The sequence below is a fragment of the Myotis nattereri genome, assembly GCF_964212035.1.
Source record: "Myotis nattereri genome assembly, chromosome: 12".
Taxonomy (NCBI): Eukaryota; Metazoa; Chordata; class Mammalia; order Chiroptera; family Vespertilionidae; genus Myotis; species Myotis nattereri.
In genome coordinates this window covers 45,320,819-45,345,741 of record NC_138087.1, presented here as the reverse complement: position 1 = coordinate 45,345,741, position 24,923 = coordinate 45,320,819, and the positions used below count along the sequence as shown (strand labels likewise).

The following is a 24,923-nucleotide window of genomic DNA, read 5'->3' as shown; positions in this document are numbered from 1 at the left end:
GTCCTCTTAGGCCCCGGGGACTTGTGAGAAACCATGCCCAGTTCCCGCCGCCTAGATGGGCTCAGCTGATGGCGTGATGGGGATTTTTGACCGGAAGTAGGAAGCTTGGTTAAATGTACAACTCTGAAATGCCTACGGAGAGACGCGCTGTGCCAGTCCCAGCGGGTCTCCTTACTCCCCGGTTACCGCAGAGAGCCGCATGCAATTGCGTGGAAGAGTGGCTGAGTGCCTTGGCGGTCGGTGTATTGATTGGTTTGTTCCATCCGAGATGGAATGACGTGCGGTCCAGAGCCTTTGGGGTTACAGAGGAACTGGGGTGAGAAAGGGAAAGGAGGTGGGGTGATACCTCCTTTGGGCGGGGGCGGGGGGGGGGGGGTTGACGGTCTGAGATGCTGTCTTCCAGTTGTTTTGAGGTGAGATAAGATGCCGGAAAGAGATGGCTGACATATTAGTTGTGTTAGTGATTTTTAGGGCTGACCCAGAAGAGCCTTGACCCTGGGTCCCAGGAGCAGAAACAGCCCCTGGTCCTTTGAGGTTCTGTGCTGTGTGTTCCTTGTACTTTGATGGGGACAATCTCTTACACACACGACTCGGTATAATTCACTCATCCTTCCTCGGAACTTGCGTTTGCAGCCCACTGCTCCGTCCGCTCCTCCCTCACCTGCCAGCGGGGGATCCAGGGCCCCAGGAATTGGCAGGACACTTGATGGGGGGAGGGGTGTCTGGATAACTGTGTGGAGCAGAGTGCTCCCCACACCCACCCTTGACTCATATTGGACCGAGGAGTGTGACACACCCTGTGTGTGTTGTTACGGCACTGACATTCTGGGGTTATTAGCTTATCCTCTCTAATAACAACACCGCGTTCGGGCTCAGATATGGATAAAGGCAAGAAACTAAAATCTAAGAAGAGCTCAGAGCTGCTCCCACCTACCTGGCGGACCATGGGTTTTGACTGGGGAAACGGGGGTGGAGAGCTGTGGTGCTCCCACTCCTGGAAGGTGTGTGTATAGGAAGTGGTACTGCAATTAAGGTCTGAGAAACTGGGACCTGGGAAGGTAGGAACAGAGGGTGGGGAACCAGAAATGAGGAGACCAGAGATGAGTGGCTTTTTAAAAACTTGTATATGAACCACACTAACCCTCACACCCCAGTCCAGTGAGGGCGAACCTTTTGAGCTCGGCGTGTCAGCATTTTGAAAAACCCTAACTTAACTCTGGTGCCGTGTCACATATAGAAGTTTTTTGATATTTGAAACCATAGTAAAACAAAGACTTATATTTTTGATATTTTATATATTTAAATGCCATTTAACAAAGAAAAATCAACCAAAAAATGAGTTCGCGTGTCACCTCTGACACGCGTGTCATAGGTTCGCCATCACCGCCCTAGTCAGTGAGAACGGCAGTCGGAGAGAAAGCTCTCACTCTGCAGTCCTGGGCAGCTGACGGTGTGTGGGGGGAAAGGAAGGGGTGCTTTCCCAGGGAGAATCTGGTGGAGCGCTGGGCTGCCCACTGGGCTCTGGGTTCCAGCCAGAGGGCTCTCTGGGCTGGACTGGGGCTGTCACCCCGGCAGCCACGGGCCACGTGTGAAACCAGCAAGGCACCACTTCGTGTCCAGCTCCTTTCACCATCACCCTGGGAATTCCAAGCCAAACACACATGTAGGACATCTGTTTTCCGTGTTCTTCCTTTGGAGCAGCAGAAGTGGTGGTTCTGTTTGAGACAGGAGAAGAGGAAAAGCCAGCTATGAGCTCAGAGTTTGAGAGACCTGTCATGTTTCTGTTGTAGCTGCTGAAACCGCTCCTGTAATATTTACTCCTTTGTGGTTTTTCAATGAAATGAATGAGTTTCTTTTTTTAGGCAATTTTTTTTAAATTTAACTTTGTTGAAAGTATTACAGATGTCCCCTTTTTCTTCCACATGGACTCCCTCCTCCCTGCTTCCACCCCTCCCCGGGCCCTTACCACCCTTTTGTGTGTCATACATACATACATACATACAAGTTCTTTGGTTGATCTCTTCCCACCCATCCACACCCCCACCTTCCCTCTGAGATTCAATAGTGTGTTCTATGCTTTGATGTTTCTGGATTTTTTTAATCACTTTCTTTTGTTCATTAGATTCTACATATGAGTGAGATCCTATGATACTTGTCTTTCTCTGACTGGCTTACTTTGCGTAGCATAATAGTCTCCAGGTCCCTCCATGTTGTCTCAAAGGGTAAGAGATCCTTCTCTGTCACAGCCGCAGAGTATTCCATGTTGTAAATGTGCCAGAGCCTTTTTAGCCACTCGTCTGCTGATGGGCACTTGGGCTGCTTCCAGATCTTAGCTATTGTCAATTGTGCTGCTATGAACATAGGAGTGCATACATTCTTTCTGGTGGGTGTTTGGGTTTCTTAGGGTATATTCCTAGAAGTGGGATGGCTGGGTCAAATGGCAGTTCCATGTTTAGTTTTTTGAGGAAACTCCACAGTTTTCTGATTTCAATTCAATGTGCTCCTCTAGCCTAGGACTTCCCCATGAACTACAGACCATTTTACCCACGCATGTCCTGGACATCTCTCTCCACTTAGATGTTGGTGGCCGCAGATTCAGCATGTCCCCTGCCCCAGTCACACTTCCCTAAACCTGATCCTCTTCAACTCTTCTCCCCGTCTTCCCAGTCTTAAATGGCACACACTGTTCCCAAATTTCTAAGGGGCCCTGCTTTTTAAGGGGGGTGCCTTGTCAAGTTAGAACAGGCCCATCAAAATGCCCATGCTCCTGTCTGGGGAACTCTCCAGCCAAGCCAGAGGGAATATGCGCACAACCCCGTGCTTCGTAACCACAGACATTGGTAACAGTGCATGGTAAGTCCTCAATGTTGTAGCTAGGCTCTGCAGCTTTAAGTGAAAGTACACTTCATAAAACCAGGGCTTCCACCAGCTAATTGATATAAACCAGAGTTCCTTCCTATGGCATCTCACCAACATTACAATAATATGTTTAACGACAAAAGTCATTCTCCTATTTCAATACAATTTATTTAAAGAACAGGCCACTCTTTTCCTTGTTCATATCTTCCCTTCATGGTAGTTACCCCTGGAATATTCTAAGAGTCTGGGCTATGGCCGTCTCTCTCTGTCCATCATCCTCATTATGACCTATGATTAAATAACATCTGGGTCAGGCCATTGTTATTCTATTATATTCTATTTACTTACTTATTTATCTATTTTTTTGTGCCATAATCATACGGTGTATATTTCTATACTGAATAAAATCTAGCTCTGGAAAGCCTCTTGGTCAGAGTGGCAGAAATGACCTCTTTGACTGCCGAACCTTCCTGGTCAGTGGAAACTGAAGAGACAACTAAATGCACTGTGACCCTGGCCGGGCAGAGACATACCATTGATGGGACAATGGGAACATTTTGAATAAGGTCTAAAGGTTAGATTACAGTATTGTATCTATACAATCTATGTTAATTTCCTGGTTTTTATCATTATACTGTGGTTATACAAGCAAATCTTGTTTTTGTAGAAAAACACCACTGAAGTCTTTAAAGAGGCATTATGTCTGCAACTTTCCCTCATATATTCCAGGAAAAAAAGTGTATGTGTGCATGTGTGTACACACACACTTGGAGAGAAAGGGGGTGAGTGGTAAAGCAAGGTAGTAAACCATTATTTGGGCAATCTTTTTTTTGGAATATATTTTTGTTGATTTTTTACAGAGAGGAAGGGAGAGGGGTAGAGAGAAACATTGATGAGAGAGAAACATCAATCAGCTGCCTCCTGCACACCCCCCCCCCCACTGGAGATGCACCCGCAACCAAGGTACATGCCCTTGACTGGAATCGAACCTGGGACCCTTCAGTCCGCAGGCCAACGCTCTATCCACTGAGCCAAACCAGTCAGTATTTGGGCAATCTTGAAAGGCATAGGTCATAGAGCAACTCGTGTACCATTTCCCCCACATTTTTTGCAAGTCAAATTATTTCAGAATCAGAAGTTTTAAAAAAATTATCTTGACAGGTGGGAGAGCTAACCAGGAGGAGATCTCCAAACTTGGAATACTTCTGGGCCCTCTGAGTCCAGTCTGTTCCAAACCCAAGTCCGATTGTTGGGTTTCTAAGGACACTGAGTTCTCCTCTTCCTTCCGGCCAGATTTCCCCTAAAGTCCTGTCACTTAGCAGAACAGACAGAATGTTTTCTTCTCCTGGCTGACCTCCCTGGTTACCTGAAAGCTCAGGTCTAGGTCTTTTCCCAGATTCCATCCTGCAGCAGCCTCTGTGGAAGCATGCGTTCCTCTTTGATATGTCACTGTGATGCACTTTTTCTCTCTACTGAAGAGCGAGATGCCGGGTTGATCCACTGCAACATGTGTCAGTCAGGATAGAGTAGGTTATGCTGCAGTAATAAGCTGCCCCTGAAGTTCAGTTTACACAATAAAAGGCGATTTATCACTCATGCTACCTGTGCAGTCTGGTGTGCTAGGGGTTTTCTGCCCCTCCATTAGCCAGGCTTCCTGAGTGACTGAAGTTTGTTTCTAAAAGAGACGAATGTTGCTTACACTTACACTTCACAATCTTACATTGTGTGAGAAGAGGTAGATGTATTTGTAACATCCCTGATGATTCTCACAGTGCTGCCTCTTAGCAGTTAACAGAGTGAGAGACATTGGCCAAGAGCATTTCCTCCTCTGAGACTTTCCTGCTCTTGGGCTCCCTGTCCCCCAGCTCCCAACTGTGACCAGCAGAGGCTTCCGTCCTGCCCTACCATCCTTCTGCTATTGTTACCTTGTGATTTTGCCTGTTGGATATATTTTTATGAACGCCACAAATGCTTATTGGACGCCTACATCAATAGGGGGCACCTGTCCTTTGTTAGACACTGTCTCAGGTTCTGGGAGATAAGGATCAGTCGCACTTTGACTCTGCCCTTGTGGCATTTCCTGACTGGTCGTGAAGAGAGAGAAGAAAACAGACACTTTAAATTTAGAGGGCAGAGCTAAGCACAGATACTGGACCTTCAGAGGGTGAGAAGAGACCACCTGATCCTTTTGGGGAGAGCGAGGTGGAGAGCGGAGGAAGTGGGAGACAGCCCTCTGCTCCATATAAACGCTGCCCAGGTTCTCCATTTGTCATTCTCTCTGGCTGAGAACAGGGCAGATGATGCCAAATGTGCCAGTGGGTGGAGTTAGAAGTAGTGGTTTCAGGGCTATCAATGTGATCTGTTTGGCACACAAGAAATATTTATTAGGCATCCGCTGTAATACTAAGGTTAATTCTACTTACGTTTGGGTGATACTTTATAAATCAGGTTCCCCTGAAAATCACTGGCTCCTTTTACATACTGAGGCATATGACTTGTTGGGGTCCTTAAAGGTCCACCTGCACAACTTAGAACCCAGGGTCCTGATTCCCCACCCGGCACGTTCCACTACGCCATCCTGCCGTGACCTTGTTGGAGACCCTGCCTGCCCGAGCATCCCGCAGTCGAGCCGAGAGTTATTCCCGCTCCTGTGATGGATGTTGGTGCCGTCATGTTGATTTCATCACAGCCTCGGTCGTGCCTGAGCAGGTGACTCTAGAGCTCCCTGCTCTCTGGCTTCCTGTTGGACTAGTAATGAGAATGAGCAATGGAAGATAGGAACAACCTTTCCGGGGGTACCATATATACTCCAGGAGATCACAGCTGCCAAACAGATGCTCTGCTGACTCAGAGCTGCCAGTGAATAGCCAGCTCTGCGTGATGTAATTGCTGGGAGACTCTGCAGGATGGGAGAGTGAAGAAGGGGCCGGCTCCTGTCTCTCTTGGCAGAATTCTCTGGTCTGCTGCAAACTGCAGCCGAGGATGGGATGCTGAGTCTCCGGGACCAGCACGTGGACATGTGAGGGCAGGCCAACCTTCTTATCATTTTCATTTGCTGAAATTTGGAAAGATTTCTGGTTTTGTGCTATCCTTCCATTGGTTAAATGAGATAATGTATGTAGAACCCTTGGCACATGGTAAGTGGGCAATACATGGTAACTTCTGTAATAGTAATAATTGCAGTAATAATGAATTACTGAAATAACAGGGCAATAGCATTAGAGCAATGACTCTTTAATAATGATGGTAATTATATACATAATAACGGTATAGTAATCAGTGGCCTGGGGTGGGGGTTTTTGTCTGAGTGCTTTTCCCAGTGACACATGATAATAAAAAGCAGACTTGCCCTGGTGAAGTGGTTCAGTCGGTTGGAGCATCACCCATACACCAAAAGGTTGCAGGTTTGATTCCCAGTCAGGGCACATACCTAGGTCTTGGGTTTGATCCCTGGTTGGGGCATGTATAGGAGGCAACCAATCGATGTTTCTCTCTATCCCCGCCCCCCTAAAATCAATAAAAACATCTTTGGATGAGAATTTTAAAAAAAGGCAGACTCCATCAGAACTCTCTTTACTTTCCACCTAGTTTTGCTATAAACCTAAAACTGCTCTGAAAAATAAGATCAATTAAAAAAATGTTTAAAGAGGAGGAAAAAGAGAGTAGATTGATGATAAGTTGGCGTTATTATTTTTCAGTTCTCAAAAGAATACACTCCTTGGTTGCTTCCACCCATTTCTTCCACCCCATCCTTGGTACATCACCAACAATGACAATGGTTATTTTTAAATTGGCTGTGCAGATATTCAAATAAGTAGCATGTTAAAGAGACAGTCAAGTTGTTAGTCCCATGATGCTCAGTTGGTCAGTGTTTCTCTATACGGAACTGGTATAACTGGCCTCCAAGTACTGCTGGGACTGAAAGCCAAAGGTGTTGGGTGTGTGGCTCCCTCCACTGAGTGAGGCAGGCACATCAGCTCCCCTCACCGTGCGGCTGTGCGGCATGGCAACGAGAGGGCCCCGCAGAGGGCACCTACCCCACCCTAGCACCTAGGGAGATGTCCCTGATCTACAAAGCAGGGCAAGCCTTGTGCCCAGTGGGTTGGCTTCCTTTCCTTTGCTTAATAAAAGTTCTCTTTCCCTTGAGTAGGAAAATGCCCAGCTAATCAGAGACGTGGAAGTAGACAGGGTCTCTGCGCTCTCCGAGGACCAGGTGCAGGCCATCAAGCAGCTCTGGCTGGACCCAGGAATCCAGGAGTGTTACGACAGGAGGAGGGAGTACCAGCTCTCAGACTCTGCCAAATAGTGAGTACAGAGCCTCAGCAGGCTGCCCCGCGCTCTCAGGCAAGCATGCTGCGTGTACCTCACAGAAGCTTCCCACCTAAAACCGTCAGTCTCCCGTGGATCCCAGATTTCTCTCCTTGCCCATACCCACCTGTCCCAGCCATGTCCCGAGCCTCTGTCCTTTTCAATGAGGCAAAAGCAAATGTGGTGTTCCCTTGGTGGAACTGATCTCATTTGGGGTGCTGAAATGATCTTAGAGGAGGACTGCATCTGCTTCTGGCTTCTACTTTCCTCCTCTCCACACCTCTTTGCCTTCGGATTTCCTGATCAGTAGACCCAAGGTCCAATTACCCTAAAATCTAAAAATCAGTTTAGATCTCAATGCTATAGGCCGGCAGTGGCTGGTCATGTGCTGCCCTCTAGTGGGCAAGACCCAGGGAGGAAGTTCCATCTGGGAGCTCTTGGTTTATTAACAACTTGCAAAGGCCTACACACTTTTTTATCCATAAAGCTCAAGTTTTAAATGTTATCTTTAGAGTAAAAAAATTACATAGGTCTGCATGCAAAGGGTCCCAGGGAGATGACCAGAATTTCATTTTCTTAAGAATTTCCTGAGGCAGTGCCTCAGCCAGACAAATCACTGGACAATCAGAATCTTAGTCCTTCAAGAGACGATTCCTGCAGCTCAGCTCTTTACCCCTCGGACCATATCACCTTCCATCTTCTGAGGGCTCCAAAGTCCTTTCCCGAGACGTCCCCTTCCCTTCAGGTGCTGTCATTGCCCTCGGAGCTGGTGTGTGTGTGTGGGCGGCGGGGATCCACTCCCATCACCTGGACCAGGCAGTGAGCAGGAGAGGAAGCTGAAATCTTACCTTTGGGGTTGGTCCCAGGCTGAATGTTTAATCCATTAATCCAGGTTTGCACAATTGATCTGAGCTCAGGAACATTTATGTGCAAAGCAGGAAAGGAAATACAAGGAGTCCCGCTAAGGTGTTGGAACTTCAGAAAAGAGGCAGAAGGCAGTTTCCCAAAGAGGAGGGCAGCCTGCGGGTGACAGCTGGGAGTCAGGGACAGCCTGGTCGGCCATGGCGTCCCGGCATCTTCCTGGACAGAGCCTAGCATCACTTGCTGAGGCTCTTGATGTGGATCCATTTGGAAAAGACCCATTGGAGGCACCATAAAATTCAACGGACCCCTGAAATCTGGGGCAGCAAGTATGAGAAGAACATTGAAAGTGACTAGATTGGTGGACAGAGTTGCAGCAGACAGTTGCCCCGCCTTTGGAACTGGGGAGACTAGAGACATCTATGCATTTTCTTAGGCCAGGTCAGTGGTTGTCATCTGCTCTGCTGGTCACGTCTGATTATTTGGACAGGTATTCACTGCACAAAATGTGAGGTGTGCCTGCCATGGACCAGGCACTTTGGTGAGGGTGGCAGGTACAACCAGTGCTCTCTGATGTCAAGGAACATTACTTACACCTGTCTTGTTTCTGGTGGAACTAGACATGTGTAAGTAAAAAAACTACACATATGGAAGTCAGTGACGATTAGCCTTGGGGTCACTTATTGGGACACAGGGTAGTTTGCAGTAGGCTGCTGGGCTCGGAATCAACTCTGTCATTGACCAGGGCCTGAGTTAGTTGTTTTACTCAAAAAAAATTTTTTAAGCCTTAAAAAAGGCATTTTTAAGTGCCCTCTTATTTTACCTCAGAAAAATGATATACTGTAAGCTCAGGGATTTCATATATGGCAAAAATAACCCAAGACAAGTTTTGGTTTATTTTAGATGTTTAATTTCCCCATGTAACAGGAAAACCTTTCTCATTGTTATTTTGAACTTCCTTTTGGCCTGTCTTATGCTTTGTGTTTTCTTAAAAACTCCAGTTCACTCAGCAAAGTGCCGGAGAGCAGCAGCCTCAGCCAATGTTCTTGGCTGAGGATGAGTGTGGGAGGGGAAGGGCCTTTGGAAGGCAGGGGGTTAGACTCTACTTCCTCTTCCTCCGGCCAGTGATGGGCTAGAACCAGTTGGAAGTGATAGAGTGATCCACAGGTTTCCCGAAGGCTCATGTGGGATCCTTTCCACATTCCTTCTGAAACAATTGCAGGAGGGCTGGCTCTCAGAGTCATTGATGGACCCCAGGAATCTGAGTAGGGGTGGCTCTGAGCTGGGGTGACTTCCTGGAGTGGGATGAACACTTCTCCATTCTGTAAAATGAGTCTCAGCTACTTGTTCTCTGATATTGCAGTTACCTGACTGATATTGACCGGATCGCCTTGCCGTCATATGTGCCGACGCAGCAAGATGTGCTTCGTGTTCGCGTGCCCACAACTGGCATCATCGAGTATCCGTTTGACCTGGAAAACATCATCTTTCGGTAAGAATGTCCCCCTGGTACAGTCCATTAAGAATCTGTGCAGGTTTGGAAGTCCCCCAAAGGGTTCTTATCTTTCAGGGCAATGGGCCCTCTCCATCACAGGGTTTTTAGAATTGTGGTTGGTGTCAAGTGCTAGATAGAGAGGAACCCACCTTTCTCTTCACCCTGGATGCTGCCTCTTCTTCCCCGTAAAGATGTAAGTGCCCTCTGTCCCATTTGGGAAAGATGTCAGGGGTCAGGCAGGCCTTTGCACGTCTATAGAATAGCATGCACTTCCGGAGGGCGAGGGGCCCTGTCTAAAGGGATGGCTGCCACACAGGGACGCCAGCCACTTGGGGACAAAATGCAGGCTCACTGTGACCAGATCCTCCAATTAGATAACAAATGTTCTAAGTGAAACAGCTGGTATTTTAAATGTTAACTCAAAAGCTCTTCAAAACACTACGTTGGCCAAGGAGAATACATCTACGTAGCAGAGGCCTGCCTGACCCCTGGATGTAGCATTCAAGCGTGGGATCGATCCTATGGCGACAAGGCCCTGCAATCTTTCCCATGCGCAACAGAGGGCACTTACACATCTTTCCAGGGAAGAAGGGGCAGCATCCACCTAATGGAGAAAGGATTTGTGGATACAGGAAGGAGCAAAGGCCTGGAGGAAGCTGAGTGGACCTGGAAGACTGGCTGCCGTTCTGCCCCTTTGGTGGCTGGTGCCTGGCCCTCCAGTGGGTAGAGCAATGCCCAGGGGAGGCCTGTGCTTTCTGCCTGGACAATTGCAGCGTCTGACCCTGAGTGACCTCTGCACCTGCTTTCAGTAACGTCACTTACACTCCATCCTCCCCTGCTGGGAAACGCCTGGTGGTTCCTCATTGTCGAAAGCAGTGGTGCTCAAACCTTTCAGTCTCAGGACCCCTTTTCACTCCTGAAGATCACAGAGGAAGCCAAGACGTACTGATTTCCATGGTGGAATGAGCACGCCCTCCTCCAGAGCCACGGACCCAGCCTCTGAGACCTGTGTTTCTGTTGGACAGGATGGTGGACGTGGGTGGCCAGCGATCCGAAAGGCGGAAGTGGATCCACTGCTTTGAGAGCGTCACCTCCATCATATTCTTGGTTGCGCTGAGTGAATACGACCAGGTCCTGGCTGAGTGTGACAATGAGGTATGCCAGGTGGGGAGTGTGGGGAGCTGTGGAAGACAGAGACCTATTTTTATAGTTTGCAAAAAGCCAGCTGGATCTGCCATTAGACTCTATGCCTGATGTTAAATTGTCTTGCTACACAAAGTATAGTGTGTGGACTAGAAGCACGGGCATCACCTGGATGCTTGTTAGAAATGTAGACTGAATACATGAGAATTTGCATTTTAGCAAGGTTCCAGGTGATGCCTGTAAACACGTAAGTTTGAGGATCACTGACCTGGAAACCTGGTTCTTACACTTGGGTGCCACTGGAACTCCATGGGTACCTGACAGAGAAGCCTGGTGGATGGAGTGTGCGGCCTGAGCGTGGCATCTAATCGAATGTGCTCCAGCGGTGGAGCCTCTCAGCCCTGGCTGCACACTGAAAGCCCTCGGGGAGTTTTGAAAAAGTACCATCCTTTAGACCCCACAGCAGAGGTTCCTATTTCTGGGTTGGAGTTGAGGTATCTTTTCCAAGTCCCCTAGGCATGCTCATGTGCAGTCAGAGTTGACCAATGCTACTTCTAGCAAACTTTACCCGAGAACAGGCATTCCCACCTGCAGGGCCTCCCCTAGTCCCCAGCTGGGCTGGCTGTTTGGGGGCCTCCTGGAAGGCACGAGCTTGGGCAGCTGGGACTAACCCACCCCGCCAGATGTTCAGTGCCCTCCACGGGGTCCACTACGCTGCCTGGCCAGTGACACTGACCACCACAGGCACTTCTCTGTGAGGATGGGGCAGTTTCTGCAGGATACCCTCATCCTCCCATTGTCTTCCCCACTACCTCTTGACCCTGTCGAAAAATGCCTCTTGCTTCTAGGGCATGAAAGTAAATTAGTCAAGAGCTCTATCTAGGATTAGATAATAACCGTGAACAAATAATATCTTGTGTTTCTTGAAAGCAGAATTTTCTCTAAGGAGTACAGTTACATTAGCTAATTAGTGGACGATCAACCCATTTACTAGTGTCATTGTGCAAACAAGAATAGAAGCTTTGGCTGCCACTTAGCTCTTCAGTGGAAAAAATTTTTTAAAAGGAAAGTCCGCGAGTTATCAATAGAAAAAATTAGCTCCAAATTTGTCTCAGGAAACGCAAAAGATTAGTCAGGTGGACAAGAACTTTAGCCTGATGTGCTAAAAAAACCTGAACATTTTCTCCTCTCTTAAAAAACACAGGTATTTGGAGAAAAACAAAGTGGTTTCCACTCTAGACTCTTCCCTCTGGTTGTAGACATGAGTTGCATCCTCTCATTGTGCTGTATAGGCATCATTGTTTTCATATGTTGTAGTTTCTTAGGGGTTATTATTGATAAGATCATAATAAATTTTAAGCTTTAAAAGCAAGAGGGATTTCCTGTCTGGCAATAAATTCCATATCTTAATCCCTCAAAATATATTGAACAGGACTATGAGCCCATGTTTCTGAGAGTCGTGGGAAAACAGAAACTTATGGCACATCCCTCCCAAGTGTTTCTATTGAGCACAAACGTAGATAAGATTTGTACATGCCCTGTCTGGTCTCCATAAATCAGGAAGTTACTATTTTACTGTCCTGCATAATTTCCACCAGGTCCTACTACTATCCGGGCTTGGGAAAGTATTTAAATGTTGTAAATAAGTCTCCTCACCCATACAGTAGAGCCCCGCTCCCCTTGCCAGCACACCAGTATCACCTGCATGGGACGTGTGCACACGCGCGCTGGGCCCCTTCTCTCCGGCGTTTCTAAAGGTGGTGGCCCTGCTGAAGAGCCAGTCTTCCTCTCTTTGTCCCCCGACTTCTGACACAAAGTGTGGAGGCTACACCCAATAGAATGGGTGTCCCAGGGCTGACGCTGTGAACAATCCTAATAATGACACATAAAACTTCTGTCAAATCTGAGCAAGAACCTTCCTTTTCCACGTTGCACAAAAGCCTTTCTGATACCTTACATGTTAATTTGTGCTAGAGTTGAGGGGTGATTAGAGAGGGTGGGGATGGGGGTGTTCACCAGCTCTGGCAAGGACAGTGACCCCCAGACTCCAGCTGGGGAAGGGGGAAGAGGGATAGAACCAGTGATGTGACATGTGTTCCAAGTACTGCTTTTCTTTCTAGTTAACCCTAAGTGCCTCCTTCTCTCCCTTAGAACCGCATGGAAGAGAGCAAAGCCTTATTTAAAACCATTATCACCTATCCCTGGTTTCTGAACTCATCCGTGATTTTGTTCTTAAACAAGAAGGATCTTCTGGAAGAGAAAATCATGTACTCTCATCTAATTAGCTATTTCCCAGAATACACGGGTAGGTCTCCACCTTGCTGACATTAGTACCGAGTTCTAATGGCTCCCAGGGACTAGATGGTCTGCCTCTAATGGACTTCCTCACCGTTCCCACCTCCACACATGCTAGCCCTTTGCTAACTCCAGTTTGTTCCCCAGCTCAGGCAAGTCCTTCAACCCTCACCCCATCCCCAGCAGGTGCACCTCCCTCTCTCCCCAGTTGGCTCCTGATGGCAGAGACTATGCCTGACTTACCACTGACTGCACTCCCAGTTGGTCAGAGCACCTGACACTTCTTATGAGTAGGTTAAAGTGTGGCAGCTCCTTTGCAGACACAGGGTGGACACTAGGTTCCTCGTCTACATGATCAATACAAGGCAGGGGAGTTCGTGACCCACTGCTAATGATTTTTGGTACCGTAGGTCTCAAATATTACTAAGTCTGACATTGATATTTAGAGGAGCAGTGTTTTAGAACTCTCCTTTTTCCTTGTACTGTGTTGGCCATGGAGTATAGCACCCACGAGCTTTAAAATCAGACATGGATGCCTAACAATGTTAGTTCCCATATTCTTCCTCTTCCCTCTCCTAGCTTACTGCTGAGTTAGTAAGAGTGATCTCTCTTCAAAAGGGGTCCAAGTCAGAAAGCTAACTTGGGACACTGTGCTTCAACAAATTGCCTCAAATACAAGTTTTAGGTACCAGGGAAACTATTTCCTAGAACTAAGATAGCTTAATGAAAGATCCCAAATAAGAACAAGAGGACACTGGAATTAATTTGGGGGGGGGGGTACCTGGTGGTGAGTGGCATCTTTCTTCTTTATCCCTCTAACTGTGCTTGGAACCAGGACCGAAGCAAGACGTCAAAGCCGCCAGAGACTTTATCCTGAAGCTCTATCAGGACCAGAACCCTGACAAGGAGAAGGTCATCTACTCCCACTTCACGTGCGCCACGGACACGGAGAACATCCGCTTTGTCTTCGCTGCCGTCAAGGACACCATCCTCCAGCTGAACCTGAGGGAGTTCAACCTCGTCTAAATGCTGCTGCCCACACCTCGCCAACCAGAGACGGGATTCACCAGCCCCTCGCTTTCCTTCTGAGAGCTTCTGACATGCGCCATCCCAGCCCCCCGGGGCACTACCGCACCAAGTCCGCCCTGCAGACCACGGGGACAGAGATGGGCCACAGGGACAGAGATGGGCCACGGAGCTTGTAAGACATTTGAATTTAGCAAAACTTTTTCAAAGTCTTGATTCCAAAATTGTTTTTATATTTCGACTTGTTAAGATTTTGTGTAGTGATTGAATTTGAGGTTTTATAGAATTTTTTTAAAAGCCATCATAATTTACTGTTTTTTTAAAGAAATAAATTTAAGTGTGTTTGTTAATTTAGAGATCATGCCTTGAAACCACTAGAATTAATTTGCATAACTTTGTTTAAAAAATAAGTTTTAAGCTTTTTTATTATAGCTTGTAATTTTGAGACCATTTTAAATTGTTTTTCTCTCTGTATGCTGAAAAGTGTGATGCTTTTAACATGCTACCAAAGATTTTTTAAAACGGTTATTTTTTTTGTGCTAACTTTTTAAGTCAAATTAATGACTATGTTGGTATCTAATTTGGTTTTCCACATTTGGATCACCATGAAGCCAAAGCTGACATAAGGTAAATGGGCTCCACATAGCACCCATGTTATCCTGGTGAAAAGTGTATATGACCAGGCCTTATAAACTTATGAAATGGCTAAAAGCCCCAACTGTTTAACCAATGTAATGTAACCCTGCCAGAGGTCTGATGGCCATCACAGATGTGCTATCTGCACCACGTGGGCCGTGCCTTTCTGGGGAGGCAAAGAATACACCATTCTGCCATTAGCATTGTACATTGTGTTTCTTTGAGCTCATGGTTCTGCTCCTAAAAAGAAAAATGCTGTCACCTAACAGTTAACTACTCAGAAACTTCCTACATGTCCTTGTGGATGAGGAAATGTAATTTTGCCCCTACCTTCTTGGTTTTGGGCTGGGACCTGTTCCTATAATAGGAGAGAGATTAGCAGGAGAAAAGATTAATACATGCCTGCCTCCTGTAACCATGGGAGACACCCAGGGAAACTGAGTCACTCCCTGAAAATAGCCCAAACCATCGTTGGTGGGTGGGAAAGGCCTGTTACCATGAAAAGCACAGTAAACGGGGTAGGGTTGCTTTGCAGATTTAAGTTGGTGCCTTCTATGAGTTTCATCTACTGTAGAGTCGTCCTCTTCTAGGTATGGAGAGGGAGACACCCTTACACATGGACATTTCTCTTACAAATGTCAATTTCCTCTATGAAAGGGTCCCTACTTCTACATTTCACAGTTTTCCTATGTCTCCTATTTCTTAAAAATAATCAGCTCAAAAAAACCCCCTTATGCCAAAGCGGCATATTCTGGGTGGTGCACTCTGCTCCCCTGCAGTCTTACCTCTGACCCTCCACAGGAAACAACATCCAGAGGCTGAGCTGATGAATAGCTGGGTTGTGTCCTTGGATGGGTCTCTTAATCTTGAGAAGAGGTCCGTTCAGTTAAATGGCTGTGTCTCATTTCAGGAGGCAGTGTTGCAGGTGGGCTCCCGAAGTGAGGCCTATAGGGTGGGAGCACTCAAGATATTTAATAAAACGTGTTTCTGTGGAAACAAAGGGTAATAGTTGGAGCAATTATAAACGCATTCTGAGCCAGTCATAAGGTCTTTAGATGAAGCATCTTTTGCAGTTTGAATGTCTCTGATGCCACCGGGTGTTCTGTCAACTTTCTGAGTGGCCCACACAACAGGCACAGGGAGTGTCCAAACAGGAGTCAATTGGCATGATTTCTAGGAATTCCATAAAATTTGTTCTTAGTGATTCTAAGTCAATAGAGTGGGGGGAAAAATTGGAAATGCTAATTTGTAGAGTTGTAGCCAGATTACCTGAGGAAACTAGAACTCAGGATCCAGCCCAGTTTACAGGTAGAAAACGAAACCTCAGACAGTTAGCAGGACTAGAATCAGACATCCCAAGATGCGTTATAGTTTCTACTGAAGCATCATTTTTCTCTCCATAATCATTATCCCCATGTTTACCAAAGATAATTAAGTACACTAATTTGTTTGCAAAATAAATCTAGTCTTAATAAACTTGGTCTGATGGTTTACATAAGTGCAACAAGAATAGTGATTGACCAGATATAGGCATTTAAAAATCTGCTTTGCTGTAACTTTTCATAAGGAATCTCAGATAGGACTTTTTAAAATCCTCTCAAGGCTAGGAAGCCAAGGTCTTGGCCTCAAACTTCACCTGCAATAACCTATACTATGTCTGGGTTATTTCCTCTCTTATCAAGGTCCCCAATATATCCTGATGCTCCTGCACCTGCCAGGAAGTGACCATCCTTTCTTACCCGATAAGGCTGACAGCAGCCCTATAAGCAAGGTGCCAGGAAGCTTTTCCAACGGGCTTTATTGAAACTCCTCAACACTGCCTGGTCATGCATGATTCTTTGCACATTTTCAAATGTGACGTTCTAGTCAAAGCCTTGGTACTAAAAACAATGTTTCCAATTGTGTCCTTTTATAAGGAGAACAGATTCTTGTTTAACTTGTGCAAAAATCTATGTGTTCATGAAAACAAAATACATACTCAGAATTTCCAAATTCTGGGGGAATCAGGGAAATGAGTAATTGTTTCATCTTGTTCACAAAGGTGTACTTACCAAATTGCTGTAAGTCATAGATAGTTTAGCAGAAAAGGAAAGTTTCTTTAAACCTGAAAAAACAAAACATTAAAAAAGTTATAAAAATTATAGTCATCCTTATTCTTTCATTCAGTCCTAGATAATAAATTTGTGTTGATCTTGATATTTTATGAGAAGTTTTTTGAATCCACTTTTTCCTTAGAATTTTCTTGGTTAATTCTTACCCAGTTCAGTGGTATGATCTGAAAGTTATCAGAAACCTGTCCTTTTCAGAGTCCTTTCCATGAATCTCCCTGAAGAAGAAACACTTTTGCAAAAGCAAAACAATACTTTCTATAGATGGCAAAAGATTTAAAAATGGCCATAGTTAAAGAGCTGAGGACATTTGTTGTTTCTGTGAAATACATTTTATGAAAATACCTAGAGTTATAAGTGATAACATTATACTAGGGCATATCAGATTTCCAGGAACTTCATACAATTTCTGGAACACATTAATAACATGTTTCCCTACAAATATAACTTAAAATATTTTTGCATTACTTATGTACCAATTCTGCCCATGTTATACAACAAAAGCCTAATTAGTATCTTTTTTTTTTATTTTTTCAAGGAGAGAGTAATCTGAGATGTTCTAGGGATCCTTTGATATGTTCCAAGTTCAAATTAAAAAAAACTTAATATAGAATTTGATTTTTCAGTTTTTCCCCAAATATCAGAAGTTTTGGATACTTGACAGTAGGATCATAGACCATTATGAAACAACTAGAGGCCCAGTGCATGAAATTCGTGCACTGGTGCGGTCCCTAGGCCCGGCTAGTGATTGAAGTGCGAGCATCTGGCATGGAAGGGCAGGTCCCAGCTGACCTCTGGGCTCTGGGCAGCACCTGGGCTCCCAGGTGCCTGCGTGCCCCCCCTCCGCCTGAGTCACGGTGCCCAAGTCCCCACGTGGAGATGTGGTGAGCACGGCCGGACTCCTCGAGTCAGGGAGTAGTGTGGGCCTCTGGGCCACCCAGCAGTGCTGCACGGAAGCCGGGTGGGCAGTACGCTCTCTCCTGGTTTGCCTCGCAGACCGGCTTCTGCACGAGCCCACAGGGAGCCCAACTGGTCCCAGTGGCTGCGGCCCAGCTCACCCGGAAGAGGCCACGCGGGTGCAGGGCAGGCTCTTTGTAGGCGCCCGGTACCTGAGCGTGGGGATTACCCCGGCGCACGAGCCCTGGCGTTCAGGGGGAGGGTAGTTGGGGAAGTAAGAGTGAATTGGGCAGACACCCCGCATTCTCACCACACCTCTGTCCCTGTAAACCCCGCCCCCAGGTAGCTGGTGAGATGTCACAATCCCTTGCTCGGGCACCATGGTAAGTTGGTCACTGCCACCCACCCCAGTTCCCCATCCCAGTCCGGGGCCTGGCCCTGATCAGGCGATCAGGGCCTGCTGGCCATCGCTGCTGGTTGCCACCTGCAGGGCAATTGATCGAGGCTGGGCCCCCTCACCTGGCTCCCTCAGTACCTGGGAGTTGAGTGGTGGCTCCGCCCCCTGCTGCCACTGCTGGTGGTTGCCGTCCGTGGGGCGATCAGGCCCTCACTCATACCCGCCTTGGCCTGGCACCGCCCACTCACCTGATCCACCATCCCGCCTCAGTCCCGCTCTCGTCAGGGCCCATCGGGGCTGGCAGTGCCTCCAGCGCTGCATCCCGACACCTGCCATGGTCCGCGCCGCCCCCTAGTGGTTAGTGCACGTCATAGCAAGCTATCAAACTCCTGGTGGAGAGGACAATTTGCATTTTAGGCTTTTGTTACATAGGATACTTAATTACCTATTTATCCAAAGTGACAATAAAATATTTTAAAGGCAAATGAAAGTTACACAGTTGTGAGCAAAACTTAGCACTTATTATAGAGAAGACTTGGTTTTCTTAAGTAATCAAAAACTGGGTGATAAAGATAACATGAAGCACACGATCTATACTAATAAAAGGGTAATATGCTAATTAGACCGGGTCGACAGGCCATCTTCTGGATGTCTGACTTCCTTCTGGACAAAGCCATGGTGGTGGGTGCCGAGGCAGAGGCAGTTAGGGGCAATCAGGCCAGCAGGGAAGAGCAGTTAGGGGCGACCAGGCTGGCAGGGGAGGGCAGTTGGGAGTGACCAGGCCAGCAGGGGAGGGCAGTTGGGGGCATTAGGCAGGCAGTCAGGTGAGTGGTTAGGAGCCAGTGGTCCTGGATGTCTGATCAACCAGCAGTCGAACATCCCCTGAGGGCCCCGGATTGGAGAGGGTGCAGGCCGGGCTGAGGGACAACACCCCCCGCCCCATGCACGAATTTCGTGTACTGGGCTTCTAGTTATTTTAGTAAAACACAAAATCTTTGCTTTCTTAGGCAAATTACCTAAAAGTGGAAAACCCTTCACAATCTTCTATCAGGAGCAGACCAATAGTCCAAGACAATCCTGTGAGCAGATGGAAGAAAATAAAGTTTCAGTTTTACATTAAGTACACTACTGATATTAAAGCTTATCTTTAACACTAGATTGCCCAAGGAAGTCATTTTGACTGCTTTTTAATTTCAATTAGAAAAACAATTATGTATATAAGGACACAATGTCTTAGAATTTTGTGACTTTTTGTATAACATATAAATGCGTTTATTAATAATTGTAGTTACCTCCCCCCTCCTTCATTTCCGGGGTGTGTGTATATATATATATATATGTGTGTGTGTTATACCTATATTGCCCAAAAGCAGTTATTTTGACTGCTTGGGAAATTTTAAATAATCAAATGACTCTTATTATTGAATTGAGTAAATTTCTTATATGACCAGTTTGGCTCTGTATTGAAATAACAGTTTTCATTTTTTTTCGATTACCGTCACATGATAACATACAAGTACATGATAAATTGTTGATACTTGATAAGTTGCAGTTGCTCAATAAGCTAAACTAGTACTTGTTATTCGAATCTTTATGCAGTGATACTTGTTCTAATAAGTTGTTTATTTTATTTCTTTTGTGCCCTAAATTCATGAAAGAAATGTCGAATAGAAGTGAGTTATTGGAAAAGCTAAGGAACATAAGTGAAGAGTGCTCCGATATTATTCTTTCACAATGCAGTCATTTTGACTGCTTTTGGGCAATATAGGTATATACTAAGGGCAATATAGGTTAAACCCTTATAATAAATTAATCCCACTTTAGCTACCTTAATAACACAAGGTTCCCTCTTTCACTTCCAAACTTTCTATAATCCATTATTTTGTCCTTTATCCTCCTCTTTGCAATTTTGAAACAGCTGGTTGTACTTCAGGAAAAATTACTCTCTTTCCCTTAACAAAAATTCATCTCTGTACCTGGTACATTTTTTAACCAAAACACATCTTACTTTCCATGCATACAGAGATGTTGCCCTTACTAATTCTACAGTTTTAATTACATATAATAATTAGAATTCCCAACCTTTGAAATCTTAATTTCTATTGAAAACCAAGAAGTTAGCAATTTTGAACTGCTACACACCATTATGTAAATTGGCAAATTTCTTAGCATTTCCTAATTTCTTGAAGCATATGCTTCTTCGTAGTACAATTTTCAATGTGGCACAAGACATGTTTACTCACAGACCCAGAAATGTTTAGTTTCTTTGTAATAAGAAGCCAAGAGTAGATGAAACTATATTCAGTAATTCATGTTTTAGTACTTTATCTTATTTGAAAGTGATCTACATATTGAATGAATTTCCATCATTTAACTTAGCAAAATTTTAAGGGTTCAAGTTACCAAACAGATTTGGAAGCTATTTTTAAGTAGACATGTGTTTTGAAACGTCCTAATTATTTAAAGTTCATTGCACTTACATCTATTTAATTCACTTGGTCTTAAAAATCATATTTAGATTACTCCTAAAAATTTCTAGTTTTTTTTTCTTCAGATGAAAAGGAAATTTGTATTTCAAAGAGTTGGCTCTCAGGTCCTAAAGAAGATGGGGGTAGAAAATTTACATCTCAAAACCACAAAGAAAGTATCCAGTTTTCTCTAAGGAGTTTTGGTGTTATTTCCTATTTGACTAATAAACCTTGGTGGAATAAAAGTTGTATGTCTGCATTATATCCAATTCTGAGAAATCTGAACACATGCTCATTTGATTTAAACCAACTTAATTTATAGAATATTTCCCCAGATCATTATATTAGAAACTGTTTGGGTTTGTTTCCATATTTCTGAGAGTCTAGAAATACTTATTTCATATAAGTGCACATTTTTAAGCCAAATAAATAGAACTATTTTACAAATTAATTTTGCCATACCATCTGGAGGTAGAAAAATATGACATATTGACAATATACATATATAGACATACATAAATGTATAGACACACACACACAGAGACCTTATTGCTACTGTTACAAAATTTTAACCATAAATCAAGTGTATTTCCAAGTATTAGGTATCTAGCATCATTACCCTTTAATTTTTTCCTCTTCTTAAGGGCAGGACAATTCGGTTAGCAGTGACCCAATCTTTTACAATGTCTACAAACATTGGTTTCTATCAGTCCCTGAACATTGCCTTCCAGCTGATCCATTTCCTGATGATTTGTAGGAGGGTCTGGGAGACATTCAGTCCTCTGTTTCCTCTGTGAGGGTGTTTCCCTAGGAGCTGCCTGGCTTGTCTGCTACCTACAGTATAATCATGGGTGGGATGAACACCCCTGAGCAGCCCATCAAGGCTCCTGTGAGTGGGCTTGTGAATGGCCACTGATCTCTCTCTATTCTAAATCTTGTAGGATCTTCTGAAAGTGTAATTTCATCTTGTTATGAAAGTCCCTAAAGTTGGATGCCATATCCTTTCATGTCCTATTTTCAACTTGTTCATTCCATAGGTACAAATGTTTAGAAAGCAAGCTCTCTAAAACATTAAAATTTTAACTATAGAAGTTTCTTCAATTTAAAGGATCCATTGCCTAGCCATTGATAAATAGGATCTTTGATGGTATATTAATTTCAATAGCAACTCAAACCAATAAGCCTTTTTATGACTTAACCATGGACACAAGAGGCATTCCTAAAGAGGTTGCAAAAGATGCAGCCCTCACAAGATCCAAAAGTTCACTCCCAGAGACAAAAAGGCCCATTGTGGACCGGGACCCCATAAGACGTTGTAAACTCTCCTGAGAGCTGGCACTGTGGGACCAAGAGGATGCTGCTTACCATGTTGTGTGTCTGATTCCCAGCCTATTCGGTTGGCTGCCAGAGACAAGCCCATACTGGCATCTTCCGGCTGGTGGAGACCACAGAGTATTCTTGAACTGGTCAAAAGGCCAAGTTCTTAAGACATAGATTAAGACAGGAGGAAAACCTCATCTGGCCTATGGTTTTCCTCCTTATGACAAACAACACAAAAGACAGAGATAACAGAAAACATCTCTGGGAGGGGAGGGATCAATAGAAAACGAGCGTATAATAAAATCTGTACCAACATCTATACCCAAGGGACTAGTTCATATAAATATTGTTTCCTGCTTACCTAAATGATGGGAAGGAACGGGCAGATGATTTTTCCCGTCCTCTCTCCATGGGGCAGTACAGAGATTCGAGAGAGCAGGCTTCTTATCCTGGGCTGCTTCTGCCAGTGTTCCAGGGTCCTGTCTGCAGGCTCCAGAGCAAGAGTGGCGTCTCAGAGGGTCCCCTCATGAGTTGCCAAACTGTATGTGAGGAAAAATGATTCCCCCCCTACCCTTTTAGGTCTTGACTGAGACCCCATCCCTGCCTAATAAAAGATTAACAGGAGAAAAACAGAAGTTTAATAATGTACCCCTGTGCTATATATAGGTTGATCTACCTATAACTCCTTTATACATGAGAGATACCTGGGAAAATTGAGTAACTCCCCGAAAATGGCCCAAGCCATCTCCTTACTTTCTTCAGCTAAAGACACAAGAAAGATGTTGGCTGGGGGGTGGTGGGGGCTGTGGGGGCAGGGGGGAGACCAGTTAAGGGAGGTTACTGGGAAAAGCACAGTAAACAATGGTGAGGTTGTTACGCGGATTTAAGTTGGAGCCTTCTCCACTGGTAAGAGTTTCTTGATTTAGAGTCATCCTCCTCCAGGTACAGAGGGAGACACCTTTAGAAATGAGATTTCTCTTCTAAATGTAAATTTCTCTTACAAAAGGATAACTTCTACTAGGTTTTCAGAGCTGTGTTTACAGTTTCTTAAAAATAATCAGCTCAAAAAATCCTTAGGCCAAAGAGGCATATTTTTGAGGTGGTATATTCTGCTCCTTTTCAGGGCAAGCCTGCATTCATTCATCATGTTAGTGTCGGAATTCCCTGACTAGCTGGCTCAGAAAAGAAGAAGCAGAGTCGCCTGGAAAGTGCAGAGTACTTCACACCAAAGGCCCAAGATATTTCTGCTTTTTACTTGAAGGTGTGTGTGTGCACGCGCGCGCGCGCGCGCGCACACACACACACACACACACACACACAAGCACATCAGGTGGGGTTTAGGGTATCACACGTACTATCTCCAATCAGTCTACAAGACATACCCAGATTAGTGAGGTGTGCTGTGGAACAGTGTGTCGGTGTTCCCGGAACGGTGCTAAGTCTTCTAGCAGCAGTTAGGGCAGCCGGGTTCTCATTCTGCTGGAGCTCTTCCAAGTGGGAGGCTATTAAAGGCAAGAGCATCAATGTTGGGAGAGACAGGAATTATGCTGATAGCAAGTGATCCTACTGTCGCAACATTAAGCTTTATAAACTTCAAGAAATGAATGCAAATGCAACAGTTTTTGTGAAACCTGAGAAACTGATGTAAAAGTTTTATCTGGAATAGTAAAGGCCCAGAAATAACCAGGAAAATTTGCATGAGAGAACAAAGATGGGAAAATAGCTCTTAAGGATATCTAGAAACAGAAACAAGAAGCAAGACAATGCTGGGTACAGGGAGGGGGGTGGGCACCATGCACTAAACATCATGAACTGCTTCTGATCGCCCAACTAACAGGAAAAGGGCTCAAAAGAATCAGTAATGAGGGGAATTCAAAAAATTTAAGGCACTTTCTAGCATCAAGTTATTGTTATTTTTAACTTACCTTTGGCTGACAAAGCATGCGAGAAGATGATGGCTTTTGATCACTTGTAAGCGCAGGAGGGCTGTCAAATAAATCGTAACCAAAGGTAGTGAAGAATCTTCTTAAGGAAAAGGCTGAACTCTCCATATCAAAGGTGAATTAACTATTTCTGTCAATGTTAATTATGCAGGAAGAAAATACCCTCCTAGCCCTTCTTTTGGAAGATACTCATTACTTACTGCGGAAATGAGCCATTTGAAGTTTTCTGAGGTTGAGAGGCACAGTCTTGATGCTTTCAAGCTTTTAGCCAGCAACAATCATGCTGGGCTGGATGCTGTCGCTGGCTTTGACTGAAAAATCAGGACCTTGGCAATCTGTTAGATGTCCACACTTATTTAGGCCCCAAAGAGGGTAGGGTTTAGGTAGGCAAGGAAAAGATTATTGGTAATATTTCTAGTTCAATCCAGTTAAGGAAAAACAGAGGAGGACTGAAAAACCAGAAATCTTTATTTGACTTAATTTATTTAAAAATGATATACATAATTAAACCGGGCAATCACCTGACCAAGTAATTTAATCCTACCAATAGCAAGAAATAATTATTGTTTAGAAAAATTAGTCATTAGTGAGCATAGCCAACCAAAGGGGGGAAAAGGACATCAATTTCAAAAGGAAGAACTTCATTGTAAACATTTGTGTTTATAAACTATCTTATCAGAATGCACAAAAGCAAAGCAGAGACTGTGTAACAGGCAATCGGGCCAGGAGCCCACATAAAAGGGATAAGGAACACAAGAGTGAAGGAAATACTGCAGATACAGAAAGAGCCATTTAATAAACAAATTATCATCATCAATGACTGTATTTTACCAAAGAATAAGCATTCCAAAGAAGCACTATTTGATTAATACAAAAATTAATGTTTTAAAGTGCACATTCCCTGAAAAATTCATTTTTATATGTACTATACATATTTACATCCAGATATGACTATTTAAAAAAGTCTGTGACAATCTATCTGACCTTGCAACAAGCCCCAGATACAATTTCTGATAGTTTGTGAGTATGGATATGAAATTATTGCCATTTCAATGTCATCTACATTTTCACTTGGATGTTTTTCAGTCCCCAAATTGGTAACCTTGGGGTAGCCAATGGGATGCTGGTGGTATGATAGCATATTAAGAAACGTTGAGGTTTTCCAAC

General features: G+C 44.7%; 1 protein-coding gene and 1 long non-coding RNA gene across 8 annotated transcripts; one reads left to right on the top strand and one right to left on the bottom strand.

Annotated features, from left to right (window-relative positions):
* Nucleotides 1-6,079: 6,079 nt before the first annotated feature.
* LOC308527670 lies at nt 6,080-24,690 on the bottom strand. Of its 7 annotated transcripts, XR_013996638.1 has the most exons (12): nt 23,957-24,690; nt 23,739-23,799; nt 23,196-23,315; nt 22,175-22,303; nt 19,042-19,102; nt 18,274-18,414; nt 16,675-16,727; nt 15,409-15,568; nt 13,743-13,963; nt 12,368-12,538; nt 10,346-10,704; nt 6,080-9,500 (listed from the first exon to the last, which is right to left on the bottom strand). It is a non-coding gene; the product is annotated as an uncharacterized lncRNA (long non-coding RNA). The 7 variants fall into 7 exon arrangements; XR_013996640.1 differs by lacking the exons at nt 23,739-23,799; nt 23,957-24,690 and having other exon boundaries at nt 22,175-22,352; nt 23,196-23,390; XR_013996641.1 differs by lacking the exons at nt 23,739-23,799; nt 23,957-24,690 and having other exon boundaries at nt 15,409-15,610; nt 23,196-23,278.
* Nucleotides 10,550-16,093, top strand: LOC308527667 (guanine nucleotide-binding protein subunit alpha-14; the record flags this gene model as incomplete). The annotated part of the gene is made up of 3 exons (XM_081103073.1): nt 10,550-10,678; nt 12,818-12,971; nt 13,797-16,093. The coding sequence occupies 3 exons, from the start codon at nt 10,550-10,552 to the stop codon at nt 13,985-13,987; spliced, it is 474 nt and encodes a 157-aa protein (XP_080959199.1). The 3' UTR covers nt 13,988-16,093.
* Nucleotides 24,691-24,923: the final 233 nt, after the last annotated feature.